The sequence below is a fragment of the Macrobrachium rosenbergii genome, chromosome 36, assembly GCF_040412425.1.
Source record: "Macrobrachium rosenbergii isolate ZJJX-2024 chromosome 36, ASM4041242v1, whole genome shotgun sequence".
In the NCBI taxonomy this organism is placed as follows: Eukaryota; Metazoa; Arthropoda; class Malacostraca; order Decapoda; family Palaemonidae; genus Macrobrachium; species Macrobrachium rosenbergii.
Window position 1 is genome coordinate 17,812,152 of NC_089776.1, and position 13,110 is coordinate 17,825,261.

General features: G+C 40.5%; 2 protein-coding genes across 3 annotated transcripts in view; one reads left to right on the top strand and one right to left on the bottom strand.

Annotated features, from left to right (window-relative positions):
- Positions 1-13,110, bottom strand: part of Pat1 (Protein interacting with APP tail-1) — a 362,655-nt gene that overhangs the window by 195,566 nt on the left and 153,979 nt on the right. The window lies entirely within an intron of this gene.
- LOC136856677 (G patch domain-containing protein 1-like) overlaps positions 1-13,110 on the top strand; it is an 84,485-nt gene that overhangs the window by 40,686 nt on the left and 30,689 nt on the right. Inside the window, exons 8-9 of the mRNA XM_067134736.1 lie at positions 5,403-5,533; positions 12,459-12,561. Coding sequence (XP_066990837.1) covers positions 5,403-5,533; positions 12,459-12,561 — 234 coding nt within the window. The remainder of the gene's footprint in view (positions 1-5,402; positions 5,534-12,458; positions 12,562-13,110) is intronic.

The window sequence follows — 13,110 nt, forward strand, 5'->3', positions numbered from 1 at the left end:
ATTTTGCATTTTTTTTTACATTTTAAGGTTTTTGACAGGGGTCTTGCTTGAATCCTTGTCAGCCAAAGGAATTTTCTGTGGTGTTATTAATTTTTTTGGTAAAAGCATTTTTTATTTCACTATCATACTGCTGTAATTTAGATGTAGTTAACAGTGTTATATTTGTCCTTTTACTTTAAATTTTATCTTCATATTTCTGTCTGTAAAACAAATTCACATGAGGTGATTTTATTTACCGTCTCTTTGCCACTGATGACAGTAAGCCATAAAGAAATGTGGAATTGTTCCTTATGTCTCTTTTATCAAGGTGTATATAATCTCTAAAATACTGCAAGCCTAGGCAATGTGTCATTAGAATGAGTGGATCAAACCAGATAGGTTACTATTTCTTTTCATCTGCTTACTATTTTGCTTTTTCAGTTGTTTCATGGTTGTAAAATTGGTACATGCAGTTAAATCTCATTTTTATGTAAGTGACTTACTAAGCAATTACATAACTATTAGCTTTCTACACAGCAGTCTAAACAAAATTCAGATTTTTGGGACTGACAACTCAGCAGAGAGGATCAATTCGTTTTCTGCCAGCTCCCGATTAACATTGGTATTCTCGTGCAGTCGCTGCTTCATCTTTTTTGGATTTCGTCCTGTATTTTTAGTGAAGTATTCTTTCTCACTTTTTTGTGGTGGCCTTTTCTATCTTAGTAACATTGTTTGTTAACTTTATTTCTAAAGATAGTCAGATATGTCTGACTCAGGCTCTTCAAGCATTCGTTATTGTATTGAGGGGTTTAAAACTAGACTTACTAAGGTGACTTATGGTTTGCACACTAAGTGTGTCAAGTGTAGCGGGCAGGAATGTAGTACACTAGAGAGCTTATATGTCCGGAATGTCAGGATTGGGAGGATAGTAAATGGAAGACCTTGAAGTCCCATCTGGACAAATTAGACCAAGATAGGAAAAGGAAGGTGGCCCTTAGAGCCAAAAGTAAATCTAGTCAGGAGATTCCTACTTTACCTAATGTGGTAGAAGGTAGCTCTGTTTCTTCTCCTTTGATTTATGCTATGTTTCACATCCTTAGCCTTCCTACTTTACCAGGTTCCTGTACTTCCGATCCCAATGCTGTTGCTAGTCTCGAAGCAAAATTTGATAAAAAATTTGAATTCTTGGCCAATAACGTTATGGAATTAGTTCCTCTTTCAGGGATATTGTATTGAGATTGGTGCCAAGTGCCAGTGCTGCACCTAGTGACAGTGTTGTGAGTGTTGAGGAGGTGGCTGCCTGTCCCACTGATGCTTAGATGAAGGTCACTGTCCCGCTCCCCCTCACCAGGGAGAAGACACCGGAGGTCCAAGGGAGGCCAGTGGGGTTTGCCCATGGGCAGTTGACCTCTCCGTTGAGCCTGTTGCAAGGTCCCAGGTTACGACAGAGCGCCATTGAAAAGGCGTCTTGTTCGGTGCTTCTCATCTGCTGTCAGATTCGGAAGACTCTTTGCCGGATGTGAGGCGTCAGCGGCGTTGATCTTCCATCTCTAGACCTTTGAAAAGGCACTCCTATGTGGCAGACAGCTCCCCTCCTGCCAAGAGATATAAGGAGGCTAGTGTGAGTCCTCAGCCCTCCTGCAGTTTCACTGTTCTGCCTGCTACCACTTCTTCACTTCGTCATCAGTCTTCTTGGGATAGTCTGGAACCTTTTTCGGGCCACGAGCACCCTAGTTTGATCTCTCAGCTCAGCGCACCCATCTCCTTCAACTTGCATGGTGGCTGCTTCGCCACTGCAAGTGTCTGCACTCAGCTGCTCGGCACCAACTTCCGGGCACTTGGCACCAACTGTGGAGTGTTCGGCGCCAACATTTGGGCGCTCGACGCCAACTGTGGGGCGCTCGGTGCCTCTTCCCTCTTTATCAGCTCAGGAAGATTCTGCTTTATCCCTGATTCAGCGTCAGTTTAAGGAACTCATAGCCTTTTTAAAGAAGAAAACTGTCGTTTCTAAGAGCAAGGACACCTCCTTATCCTGTCTTCAGGTGAAGACAAACCAGAACAAGATACCGCTCCTTCATCTGCTTTTTTGTCTTTGCTAGATACCGCTCCTTCATCTGCTTATTTGTCATTGCTAAGATTCTTTTTGGCAAATTTTCTAGACTTCTTGGAGCCTGCTGCTCCCAATTCCCCAGCCTCAACATTCCTTTTGAGGAAACGGACTGCTGACGTTGTTTGCCTCCCCAAAATAGTGCTTCCCTCTTCTCCATATTAGAAAAGCCTGGAGTGGTCTCCTGGAATTTGGAAGTTGTTCTGAAGTGGCTTACGAGCTCTCAATTTTTGAACCCCTCAGCTCAGCCTCTTATAAGAACCTCACTAAGAAGATTCTCTTTCTTGTGGCGTTGGCGACTGCCAAACGCGTTGGCGAGCTGCAAGCCTTCAACAAGAGGGTAGGCTTTTCAAATGGGAATGCAGTATGTTCTCTCTGTCTTGGTTTCCTCGCCAAGAATGAGGATGTTTCTAAGCCGTGGTCTCGTTTGTTCATTATTAAAAGCTTAATGGACTTCCTCAGCCCAGATGAAGAAGAGAGACTTCTTTGCCCTTTGAGAGCCCTGAAGTACTATCTTCAGAGAACAAAAAAGATCAGAGGAGCCTCCGACAAGCTTTGGTGCTCAGTGAAGACCCCTTCACGGTCTCTGTCAATGCCCATTCTTCCATAGAAGTTTGATTACAGAAGTGCATTCTCAAGTTCAAGAAGATGCTTCACCTTCCCTTAAGATCAAAGCTCATGAGGTTCGAGCTGTCGCAATGTCTCTGGTTTTTCGGCATAACATATCTCTCGAAAACATTCTACAATCAACATTTTGGAAGTGTAGATTGGTGTGTGTTTTACATTATCTTAAAGACATGGAAACTCTGTTTAATAATTGTTGTAATTTGGGTCCTTTATCTGTGGCTGGCATGGTGTTGGGAAAGGAAGCATAGGGGGCTCTCTGTCCCTCTACTGTCTCTTCGCCTTGTTGTAAGGTCGTTGAGTTTAAGGGAAGCCTAGGGGTACAGTGTACCTCGAGTACCCGCCAGTTTTAAATGGTTGGGGTGGTGGTTTTTATTTTGGTTGTAGGTGACAGTATTGTGTTTTTATTCTAGTTTTTTGTCTTTGTCAGCCATCGGTGAACTTCCATGGCTGCAAGGTACCCACTGAAGTAGGGGTGGCTCTTGGCCATACTGCTACGCCCCCTATAGGTTAAGATGAGCGCTGACCAGAGGCAGTACCTGACTGAAGCAGCTCTCTTACCAGGTAAGGTACAACAAGCATTGACCCAGTGCTAGCAACCTTCCTAGTTCAATGTCATTATCTTTATTAATGTTTTTGGATTAGAACATGTCCATGATTCCCACCTCCTCTCAATGTGGAATCAGCTGTGTGATTGCTTGGTAAGTCACTTATATAAAAGTGCTATTTTTATGATAAATAAAGTTTTATATACTTACCAAGCAATTACATGATCGGAGCCCGCCCTCCTCCCCTCAGTAGACATTAGGCATCAAACGAATTGATCTCTGCTGAGTTGTACCTGTCAGTCCCGAAAGTGGGTAGGACCCTGTCACCTGCACAAGCAATGGTAGTGCCACCGCGAAAATTTGAATTTCGTTAGACTGCTGTGTAGAAAGTTAGTAGCTATGTAATTGCTTCGTAAGTATATATAACACTTTATTTTATTATAAAAATGTCATATTTAGTTTTAGATACACTGGAAGAAGTAACTGATTATTCTAGGCACCAAATTCTTCAATAGCACAGATTGCTCAAGACTTTAATTGTGAAGTTAGGTTACAGGATGTACGGTTAACAGTCTTATTTTCATGTGAATATTGAACAGGAATATTTTCTTCATCATCTCCATTGTCCTTAAGTTAAGGGGTTGGTTGCCCTGATGCATTCTCTCCAACCATTTCTGTCATAAGGATCTTCCTTCCCTAAATCCCCTTTATCAAAACTGTCCTTTACTTTTTCACACCATCTAATCCTTTGCCTCCCCCTTGACCTTCTACCCTCTTTTTTTTAGTTTTTGCTTGGTTTTTAGGCTAAAGTAAATGTATATTACTACAATAGGTTTTATTAATGACTCACAAAATACATGGGTAATGAAAAATGAAAAATATTGTGTTGCTTAAAGAAAGTTTTAGTTACTGGTGACCCATAAACCACTCGGCACATAATAAAGCCATTGTCATTGGTGAGCGATCCAAAATTTAAGTGTAAAAAGGATGTGAACTTCACCTTTAATTTCAATGCACCTCATGTGGTCCCTGCATGGATTACTAAAGGTTGTTTTTAGTCTCCTTTCAGCTCCAAGCTGCATCCACTTCTTAGCTTTTCCATTACCTCTGTTCCCACCTCCTTTCTTCCATCTTGCTGTCCAACCACTCCAACTTGCTCTTTTCACTGTCCTAAGCATTGAATGGCTGAAAGTGCGCCGGTGCTTGGCCTTATAGCCAAATTTTTATAAATCAAGTCACTCTTAATGCTGCCTTTTGTCGAGGGCATAATTTTTGTAGCATAAACTCAATAACTTTTACTATTTTTTAGTTGCTTGGCAAGAAAAAAAAACTTGGTAAATAAACACCAGCAGTCTTATTACTTTGTAGAAATGTGTTATAATAGTCATGGAGGTTATCCTAGGTTCCCTGGGAGTTTAAAACCTATCCCTGTTGTGGATATTTCATGTTAAACTACAATTTTTTTTATGTATTCTCATAATGAGTAGGAGATTTTTAGGTTGTGGTTGTCATTGTGAGGTAGTATAAATAGTTAATTTCAACAAATTTTTAGTCTTCACAATGCTGACCCATACAATTAGTCAGAGGCAGGCAAAAATTACAGCAAGAAATAAATTGAAGAAATTGTACTGGCAGTTTGGAAGAGAGCATGGGTATGGATGAAAAATAAAACAATATATCTTGGAACCAAAGGGACTCTGCAAAGAACTTTTGCTATTCCTACATTGCAGAACAACGAACCCCATATGGGGGATCACTGGATACTTGTGCAGCTCTAGAGACTGTATTAAAGGTTTTTGGAGTGTCCCTTAAGACTCCATCTGTTTTACTTTTTTCCTGTTACTTTTTATCCCACCTGTTTAACTTTTCCTGTTACTTTTTATCCATTCTCTTTAGTTTCTTACCATCCAGCTGCCAAACTTCTGTAATGTTACCTTGCTCCAATTTTCACCTTTATTTTATTAACTAGTCCTTTGGGTGAGCTCTATGAGATCTTACCCACCTTCTATGCTGTACAAAAATAGTAACTACACAAGGTATAGGGAAGGCTGTACCTTCAGTGGGGTAGAAGTGGTATTATAAGCTGTTGATCTTGAAAATGTACCTTTTGTATTGTATTATTGCTTCTCTCTTTTTTTTACAAGAGTCTGATGGGACTGGAAGATATGCTTGATGGATTTACTTTGAGTAGCAAACGACAACATGACCCAAAAATTTATCCAAAACCGTCTCTACCTAAGGATTTTTTGCCGCATCATAAATCCAGGAGACGTAGGTAAGAATATAAAAAAAAAATTGCAACAAGTAAGTGGAAGATTTTTTCCAATTGTTGCAAATTGGAATACTGTATGTACTGTATATAATTATAGTCTGAAATGTTTATTTTGTAAATTTTGATTACATTAATGTAAGCTTTTTGAATATTTTGAAACAGTAGTGAGTTATGAACTCCCAGAAGAAATAAGAGTTTTTTTATGTAGAACTGCAGAATATTGTAGATGAGATACCAGAAAGAAATATGAGAAATATTTTTGGTGATCCGGATACAAAGATTGGTAGGAACATTGAACGATATTATGGCTAAGGTAGACTTGGGAGAGACTGGAAGCATAAGTGGGGTGTAAAATATTTGTGTTTGTAATACTAATGAATTCAAAATAGGTGTCGTAATCATCTTCATAAATACACTTGAACATCTCCAGATGGCAGTCATAGAAACCAATATATCACAGCCTCTAATCGAGAGAGAAAAGAACACTGAGGAATGTTAGATGCTATAGAGGAGTTGGTGTCAGTAATTATCACCATGTTATTTCCACAATGAAACTTAAAAGATAAAAACAATAAATTTGGCAGTGTTTGTAGGTTTAATACAGTAAAGCTTCTTGAATATGAAAATTGTGAGGCTTTTGCAGTTAAATGATCCCATAGATATGCTTTAAAGCCCTATCTGAAGAACCCTGTAAAGGCTCATACGGGGCATGGGTAAGGCTGCTAAGAATCAGCGTCAAATCCCAGTTAGGAAGTTTGAGTTCCCTAAGGGGGCCAGATTGCTTAAAACTGTAAGAGCATAGAGATCTCCCATGAGGAAGAGAGATCCACTCCTTTTAGATGAAGTACCAGTCCCAAAGCAGCCCTATAGCCCTTAACAGCAGACAGAAACAAGTTTTTCCCTACGTAGGAAAATAAGAAAGTCAGCTACTTGCCAAATAGAAGTTCTGACTGGAGAGAAACCCCATTGATGATGCCAGTCACAGTACACTGCCCACTTCCCCTGGTACACGGCTGTTAACAATTTCCTAAGACATCGAGACATCTCTGACGCTACCCTGTGAGAAAAGCCTCTCGCTCGTGGGAGATACTGGATTGTCTCCAACCATGAAGAAATAGGTACTTGACGGACTGATGATATCTTTCGGCGTGAGGCTGGCAAGGTAGGCTGTGCCAAGAGGGAATCTCTCTCAGAGCTTCTGTCAGCAGAGTTAGAGGGTCCGGGTACCACTCAGCATGTAGCCACAAGGGGGCTACCAAAGTTGTCCTGAGGTTCTGGGAAGACATTACCCTGTTGATCACCTGATGAATCGAGCAAAAGGGTGGAAAGGCATAAGTGTCCAGGTTGTCCCACAGATGTTGAAGGGTGTTCCCCAAAGGAGAAACAGCCTTTCTGCCACTTCCTGGTGCAATGGCCACTCTGTCCCCAAGACTTGATTTTGACAACTTAATTTGTCTGCCACTACATTCCTTTTGACAGAACTACTGAGTGGTTTATAGCTCACTGATGTAACTGGACTGTCAGTTCATGAAGATGGTGAGAGACTAGCCTCCCATTGCTTGTTTATGTAAGCCACTACCATGGTGTTGTCTGACAACACCACTACCATGGTGTTGTCAGACTTCATGACCACAGAATGACCTGCTACCTGATCCTGAAACTCCTGAAGGGCTAAAAAGGCCATTTTCAGCTCCAGGATGTTGATGTGAAGACGTTTTTCTTCCGTGTTCCAAACTCCAGAAGTCAAAAGATCCTCCATATAAACCCCCCGCCCCTCGGTCAAGGCATCTGAGGAGAGAAGGATTTCTGGAAGAGGAGCAAAAGGGGCATCCCAAAGGTCAGGTTTCCGTCATCCAGCCACCATGCCAAGTCCTGTCTCACCTCCTGCGATAGAGGGATGCGGAAGAATAGAGAATCTCCCAACGGGGACCAAAACTCTTTCAATATCCACTGTAAAGAGCGGGGGTGAAGTCGGCTTTGAGGAACGAGCTTCTCCAAAGATGACAGGTGACCTAGAACGACTTGCCCTTGACATGCAGGCTGTTTCTGTTTCGATAAGAATGACCTCACGACCGTCTTGAACTTCTCTATTCTGGGATAAGAAGGAAAGACCTTCAACATGACTGTGTTTATCAACATACCCAGGTAAAGGTCCTTTGGCTGGGAACAAGATTCGACTTCTCCATATTTATATTTATCACAACCTCCAGGTCGAGACAAAATTGAAGAAGACAGTCTCTGTCCTGGATCAACTTCACCCGAGAACTTGCTAGTACCAGCCAGTTGTTGAGGCATATGAGAATGAATCCCTTGAGAATGGGCCCAAGTCGAAAGCAGGGTGAACACCCTTGTGAACACCTGAGGTACGGTCGAGAGGCCGAAGCATAGAACCTTGAACTGATAAACTGTCTCTCCCAGAACAAAAGCACTTGTGAGATGACTAGTGAATTGGAATCTGGAAGTAGGCATCCTTCAGATCTATTGTTAACATGAAGTCGTTCTGTCTGATGGCAGCTAAAACTGTACGGGGAGTTTCCACTTTGAAGTGAGTCCTCCTGATGAACAGATGCAGAGTTGACAGGTCTATAATTGGTCTCCAGGTGCCTGATGCCTTCTCTACCAGGAAAACAACTTTAGAAACCTGTGGAAGGAACCTTCACTACTTCCACAGCTTCCTTCTCCATCATCTCCTTCACTTCGTTCCAGAGAGCCAGATCCTTTGGCGAGCCTGGAAGGTATATCCTCTGAGAGGATGACGAAAGTCGAAGGGGAGTAGATATCCTATCCAAAGAACGTCTACTACCCAACCTTCCTCTCCTAGCTGGTGGCAAGTTGCCCAATGGTTCGCCATTGATCAAAAGTCGGGATGTTTCTTTTTAGAGATGGCCATGGAGAGTGAGCCTGTAGCCACCTTGGATGGAATACGGCTGTGCTGAGACACACTAACACCCTCCACTGAAACAGGAGAGGGAGAGCAGGAAACCACATGTAGACCGCAAATCTTCTTAGGACGAGAAAGTGCAAAGTCCCTCTTCCTCTATCTTTTTGGGACAACACAAATCAAGGAAGACGATGAGTCTTGAGAATCCGGAGATGGAGATCTAAGGCGCTTCCTTCTAGTTACCATAGAAACGGAGTGGTCGATCCTTTTTGAGGACTGCAACCCTCTCTAGTAAGGCCTGAAGAGTAGAAGCAGTAGACAACGATGAACCGGTCACATGGAGATAGGACGGAGCCGCCGTACCCGGAGCATCAAATGAAGAGGGAAACACTGACGTAGACATAAGTCCAGAAGCCACGGCCAGTACATGGGCAGTTGTCACAGAGATAGCTGCAGAAGTCATTTGAGAAGATGACATTGACACAGCAGGTGAAATGTTCCCAGAAGTAGAAGGGGTGAGGTGGGATGACATCAGGTGAGAAAGTAGTCCCCTTAATCACAATTCTCCGCGGAGGCCTAAGGTCGACCAATGCTCACGGAGAGTGGCACCATCTATGTCTAAACCTGGAAATAAACCACAAACTGAATCTCATCCCCCAACCAAGGGGGAAGGGGCAGTGTCCCTTACTCTTCCCCCCCCAGGAGCAGGGAGAGAAATGGCAATAGGATCTCCCGAACACTCTTCAGAACTATCCACTGAGGAAACAGTAGACGAATGTGAAAGGGTAAATTCTTCCAAGGAAGAATTAGCAGGAAGATAGCCCGGGGAAGGAGAAAAGGAACAAGAAGGAATGGCGTCATCTGCTGCCTTCAAAGGACCGAAACTCTCCCATGGCTGAGCATCGCCCTTCCGCTTGTACCTCTTCTTTGACTCGAAACGTCTCCATTTCTCAGGAGACCAATCATGGCATTCAGAGCAAGGGCTACTTACATTGCAAATGTGAAGTCTACACCTGCTACAAGTCACACGAGGATCAGTTTCCAAAGAAGCTAGGTAGTGGAAGCAAGGGTCGTTAGCAATACCAGGGCTCTAGGCCTAGGTAAATCATGAGTTTGCATGATGATGTAGCAAACATACACAAAAAAAGCACCAAATATACCACTCAAACACAGAAAATAGAACAATGCAAACAAAATGGCATGAAGTGAAAAACTAGCTTTGATGAGAGTTAAGCAGCGCACAAGCACTCGAGAAAGGTGGTTACGGGAACACTGGCTGCATCATGGGATTCTTGGGGGCAAGTGAGATGAGACTTCCACCTATTGGGTGACGCTATGTATTACTCCACCATACCTTGATCGTATTACGCAGAATTTTTTCATAATTTGTATTCCTGCTGTGCAGGGGAATTTCCCAATGTAAAGGCCGAAGGTTTGTATTTGTAAGGGAACAAAATAAAATTCTTGTCGAAAAGAGGGATAGGTCAGTAATAATATCAAAAGAAGAAGGAAGACAGAGCTTGGAAGAACATTGTTGTGAGTTGGTGAATAAGAGATGTTAAGATGATAATTTGATTGGTATATCAGACGCTGATGAAAACCTGAAAATATTAATGAATGCATTAAAGGTTTTTTGAAATGGCATTAGTAATAAAAAAAACTTGAGAGATGGAAAAGACTGGCCTATGATGGAGTCACTGCAGAGATGGTTTTAAGTAAAAATGAAATGAATCCTTGTATACTAACCAGGCTGTTTTGTAGAAAATGGAATGAAGAAGAGAAGTTTAGTGAGCAGGAATTGGGAGCCATGGCTGATTTACTGAAGAAAGGTGACTTGACTGAATGGGGTAACTGTAGAGGCATTGTACCTAATGTGGTTGACATGAAATTTAATTGACAGTGAAACCTCATATGCTAACTAGACTGTTTTGCAGAATATGGAATGAAGAAGAAAAGGTTGGTGTGGGAACTGGGAGTCATAGGAAACATACATCACTTGACAATGCAAAAACTGTAGAGGCATTGCATTTAAAGTGGTTGTAATGAAGTTATTCACTCTGCTTATTCTCAACAGGCTGGAGCAATGAATTGATAAAATAAGCACAGATGAGCAAGTTGGTTTTAGAGAAGGCAGGCATATGCACAGGTGTTTGAAACTTAAAAATCACTTCTGATGGCTATAGTTCGAAGGCATTTGATGGTGTTCACAAACAAATATTATTGGATTTATATCACTATGGTATTCATGTTAAGATATAAAACTAACTGAAACCATCCACGAACTATGCAGATGTACTATTAATGTGGTTGGAGGCTTGGAAAGTGAAATTTTAGGAAATAGTGCAGTGGCATACAAATATGTCACATTTACTGGTTTTCTTTCTCATGGATTTTATGATGAAAAAAAGTGGTTAAAGATGGAAGATTTAGCTCAGAGTAAAGGTAGAAACGTGACAGGCTTACAAAATGTAGATTATGAAGTTTTAATGAACAAAACACAAGATTTACAAAGCTTGCTTGATAGAATGCATCATATATGTAGTGAGATGGGACCTAAGAAAAACAAATAATAACAGTATGCATAAAGGGATGATATAAGACTAGATGGGGAAAGGATTTATGAGATGGAGGCGTTTAAATATTTAGGAACAATGAGATCCAATACAGGTTGCCTTGAGAATGAATTTAGTGATATGCTGAAAAAGGTAAATCAAACAATGGGTAGGTTGAATAAGATTTAGAAATCAAATAAATTGAATTTGTATACAAAAATAAGATCATACCATAGTCTAGTATGATTTCTATTGCTATATGGACATGAATCATGGTTAAACTATGAAAGATTTTGCCAATTTGAGAATAAAGCTTCATGAAAAATATCAAGTCAGAGTGAGAAATGATGTAAGTGAAATTATGGAAGTTCCATATATAGATGAGATAATGAGAAATGTAGGTGGAGTTGGCTTGGATATGTCTTTCACATCACCCAAGGGAAAATAATAGGTTACAATTGTGTCAGTTAGGCTTCTCTTGGCACCAGAAGAGGTAGACCCAGACCCATTGGAATGAGAACTGTGAGAAGGCAGTGAAAGTACTGTATAGGAAAGAATAAATGGTGGAAATACACAGTGACTTTTTACATCACATGGCACAGGAGGCAATGATGTTGAAGAGGAGGAAATTATATATTACTGCACACCTTACTTTCACAATGTTTGAATATTTTTGCTTAGATCAATAAGGAACAGCCTCAAGACTAAGGTTTTCTTTAGTCTTACCTTGTCTGTGTAAGTGTGTTTGTGTTTAGGTCCTACCATCTACTCAAAACCATCTACTCTTATTGAATGGATTTTGGCATTTTGTTTCTTTTTGTTTGTTTAACTGTTTGATTTTCAACATTTTTTTAATTGCATGATTTTTTTTTTTAATATTTTAAGTTTAAAGATTTCTGTTTTGTGTTTTACATACAGTATTTCTTATTTTGACAACTGTTCTTTTTCTTAGGATTTCAGTTGCTTTTAGTTATTTTTTGTGTTCTGAGAGGGTTTTTTTATTCACTTTTTTCTGTTAATGTAATACTGTATTGCAGTGTTTTTGTCTAAGAGTTGTGAGGATGTATGTAAGGGTCCTAGTTTCTTATGATGCCCATCTGTATGTATTTCTTGTAGAATAGACTACCTTTCCTTCAGCAAGTATAATTTTTTGTATAAGATGTACTGTAGGAGTTATAATGAGAAAGCTGCAGAGGAGAGAAAAGACACAGTTTCATTGGGCACTTTTGATTCCATTGATAAAACAAGGTATCATCTGTACCCAGCTTATGATTCTTTCTTCAAAACATCATAGCATTTTGCAAGTTGCTTTTCATCATTATCTGGGCTGAAGGAAGAGAGAGGATGTTAGGATTATGGACAGTGGTTGCTTCTGTGACTAAGGCTGCTTAAGGGAGACTAAGGCATGCCTTAGGTATTAATCTTTTTTCCTATCAAGCTCGTCCTCTTCATAAGTATATGTCAGTAAAATGCATTACTGATTTTTATCTGACAGGTTTGAGCTAAAAGACAGTGAAAAGCAAGGTCTTGGAAGGCATGAGTTAACTGCAGAGCATCGGGCCAGAATCATTGGTGAAACATCTCGCACTACTGTTGAGGTATTGTATGAAATGCCTGTATTTTATTTTTCTATCTAAATTTATGCACTGAAACTGACAGCAAGTTGAATTCTTTCATGTTTGATGATTTTAATGTTGAAGCCTTAAGCGTGATTTTATGAAAGAACATAACTGCATACATTCTGTGAATAATATGATATACAGTAATTAGGTTGAGAAAGACTGCTCTGTTCCCAGTGTTTATACAGGGTGTAACATGAGTTTATGCAAATATTTTGGGAAATGAAAGAAAAAGTCATTCTGAGTAGAAAATGTTCTAGAAATATGCATTTAAAGGTTTCATTTGTCAATGAGATAATTTTAAAATAACCATTTATCTTGCTTGGGCAAGTAAGATGACATACGGAAGGGATGTTGTAGTAGTCAGGGATATGGGGAGTGGGTTGGAGCTGAGTTCACTTGTTACTCTGAACAGTTGTTTTTCCACCGAGATAGTGAGCGTGTTCAAGTTACATGTGTCTAATTCCTGATTCATTTTGAGAGTAAGAAACTGGAGACAATGCCTTACCATCCCAGTAATGTGGAATA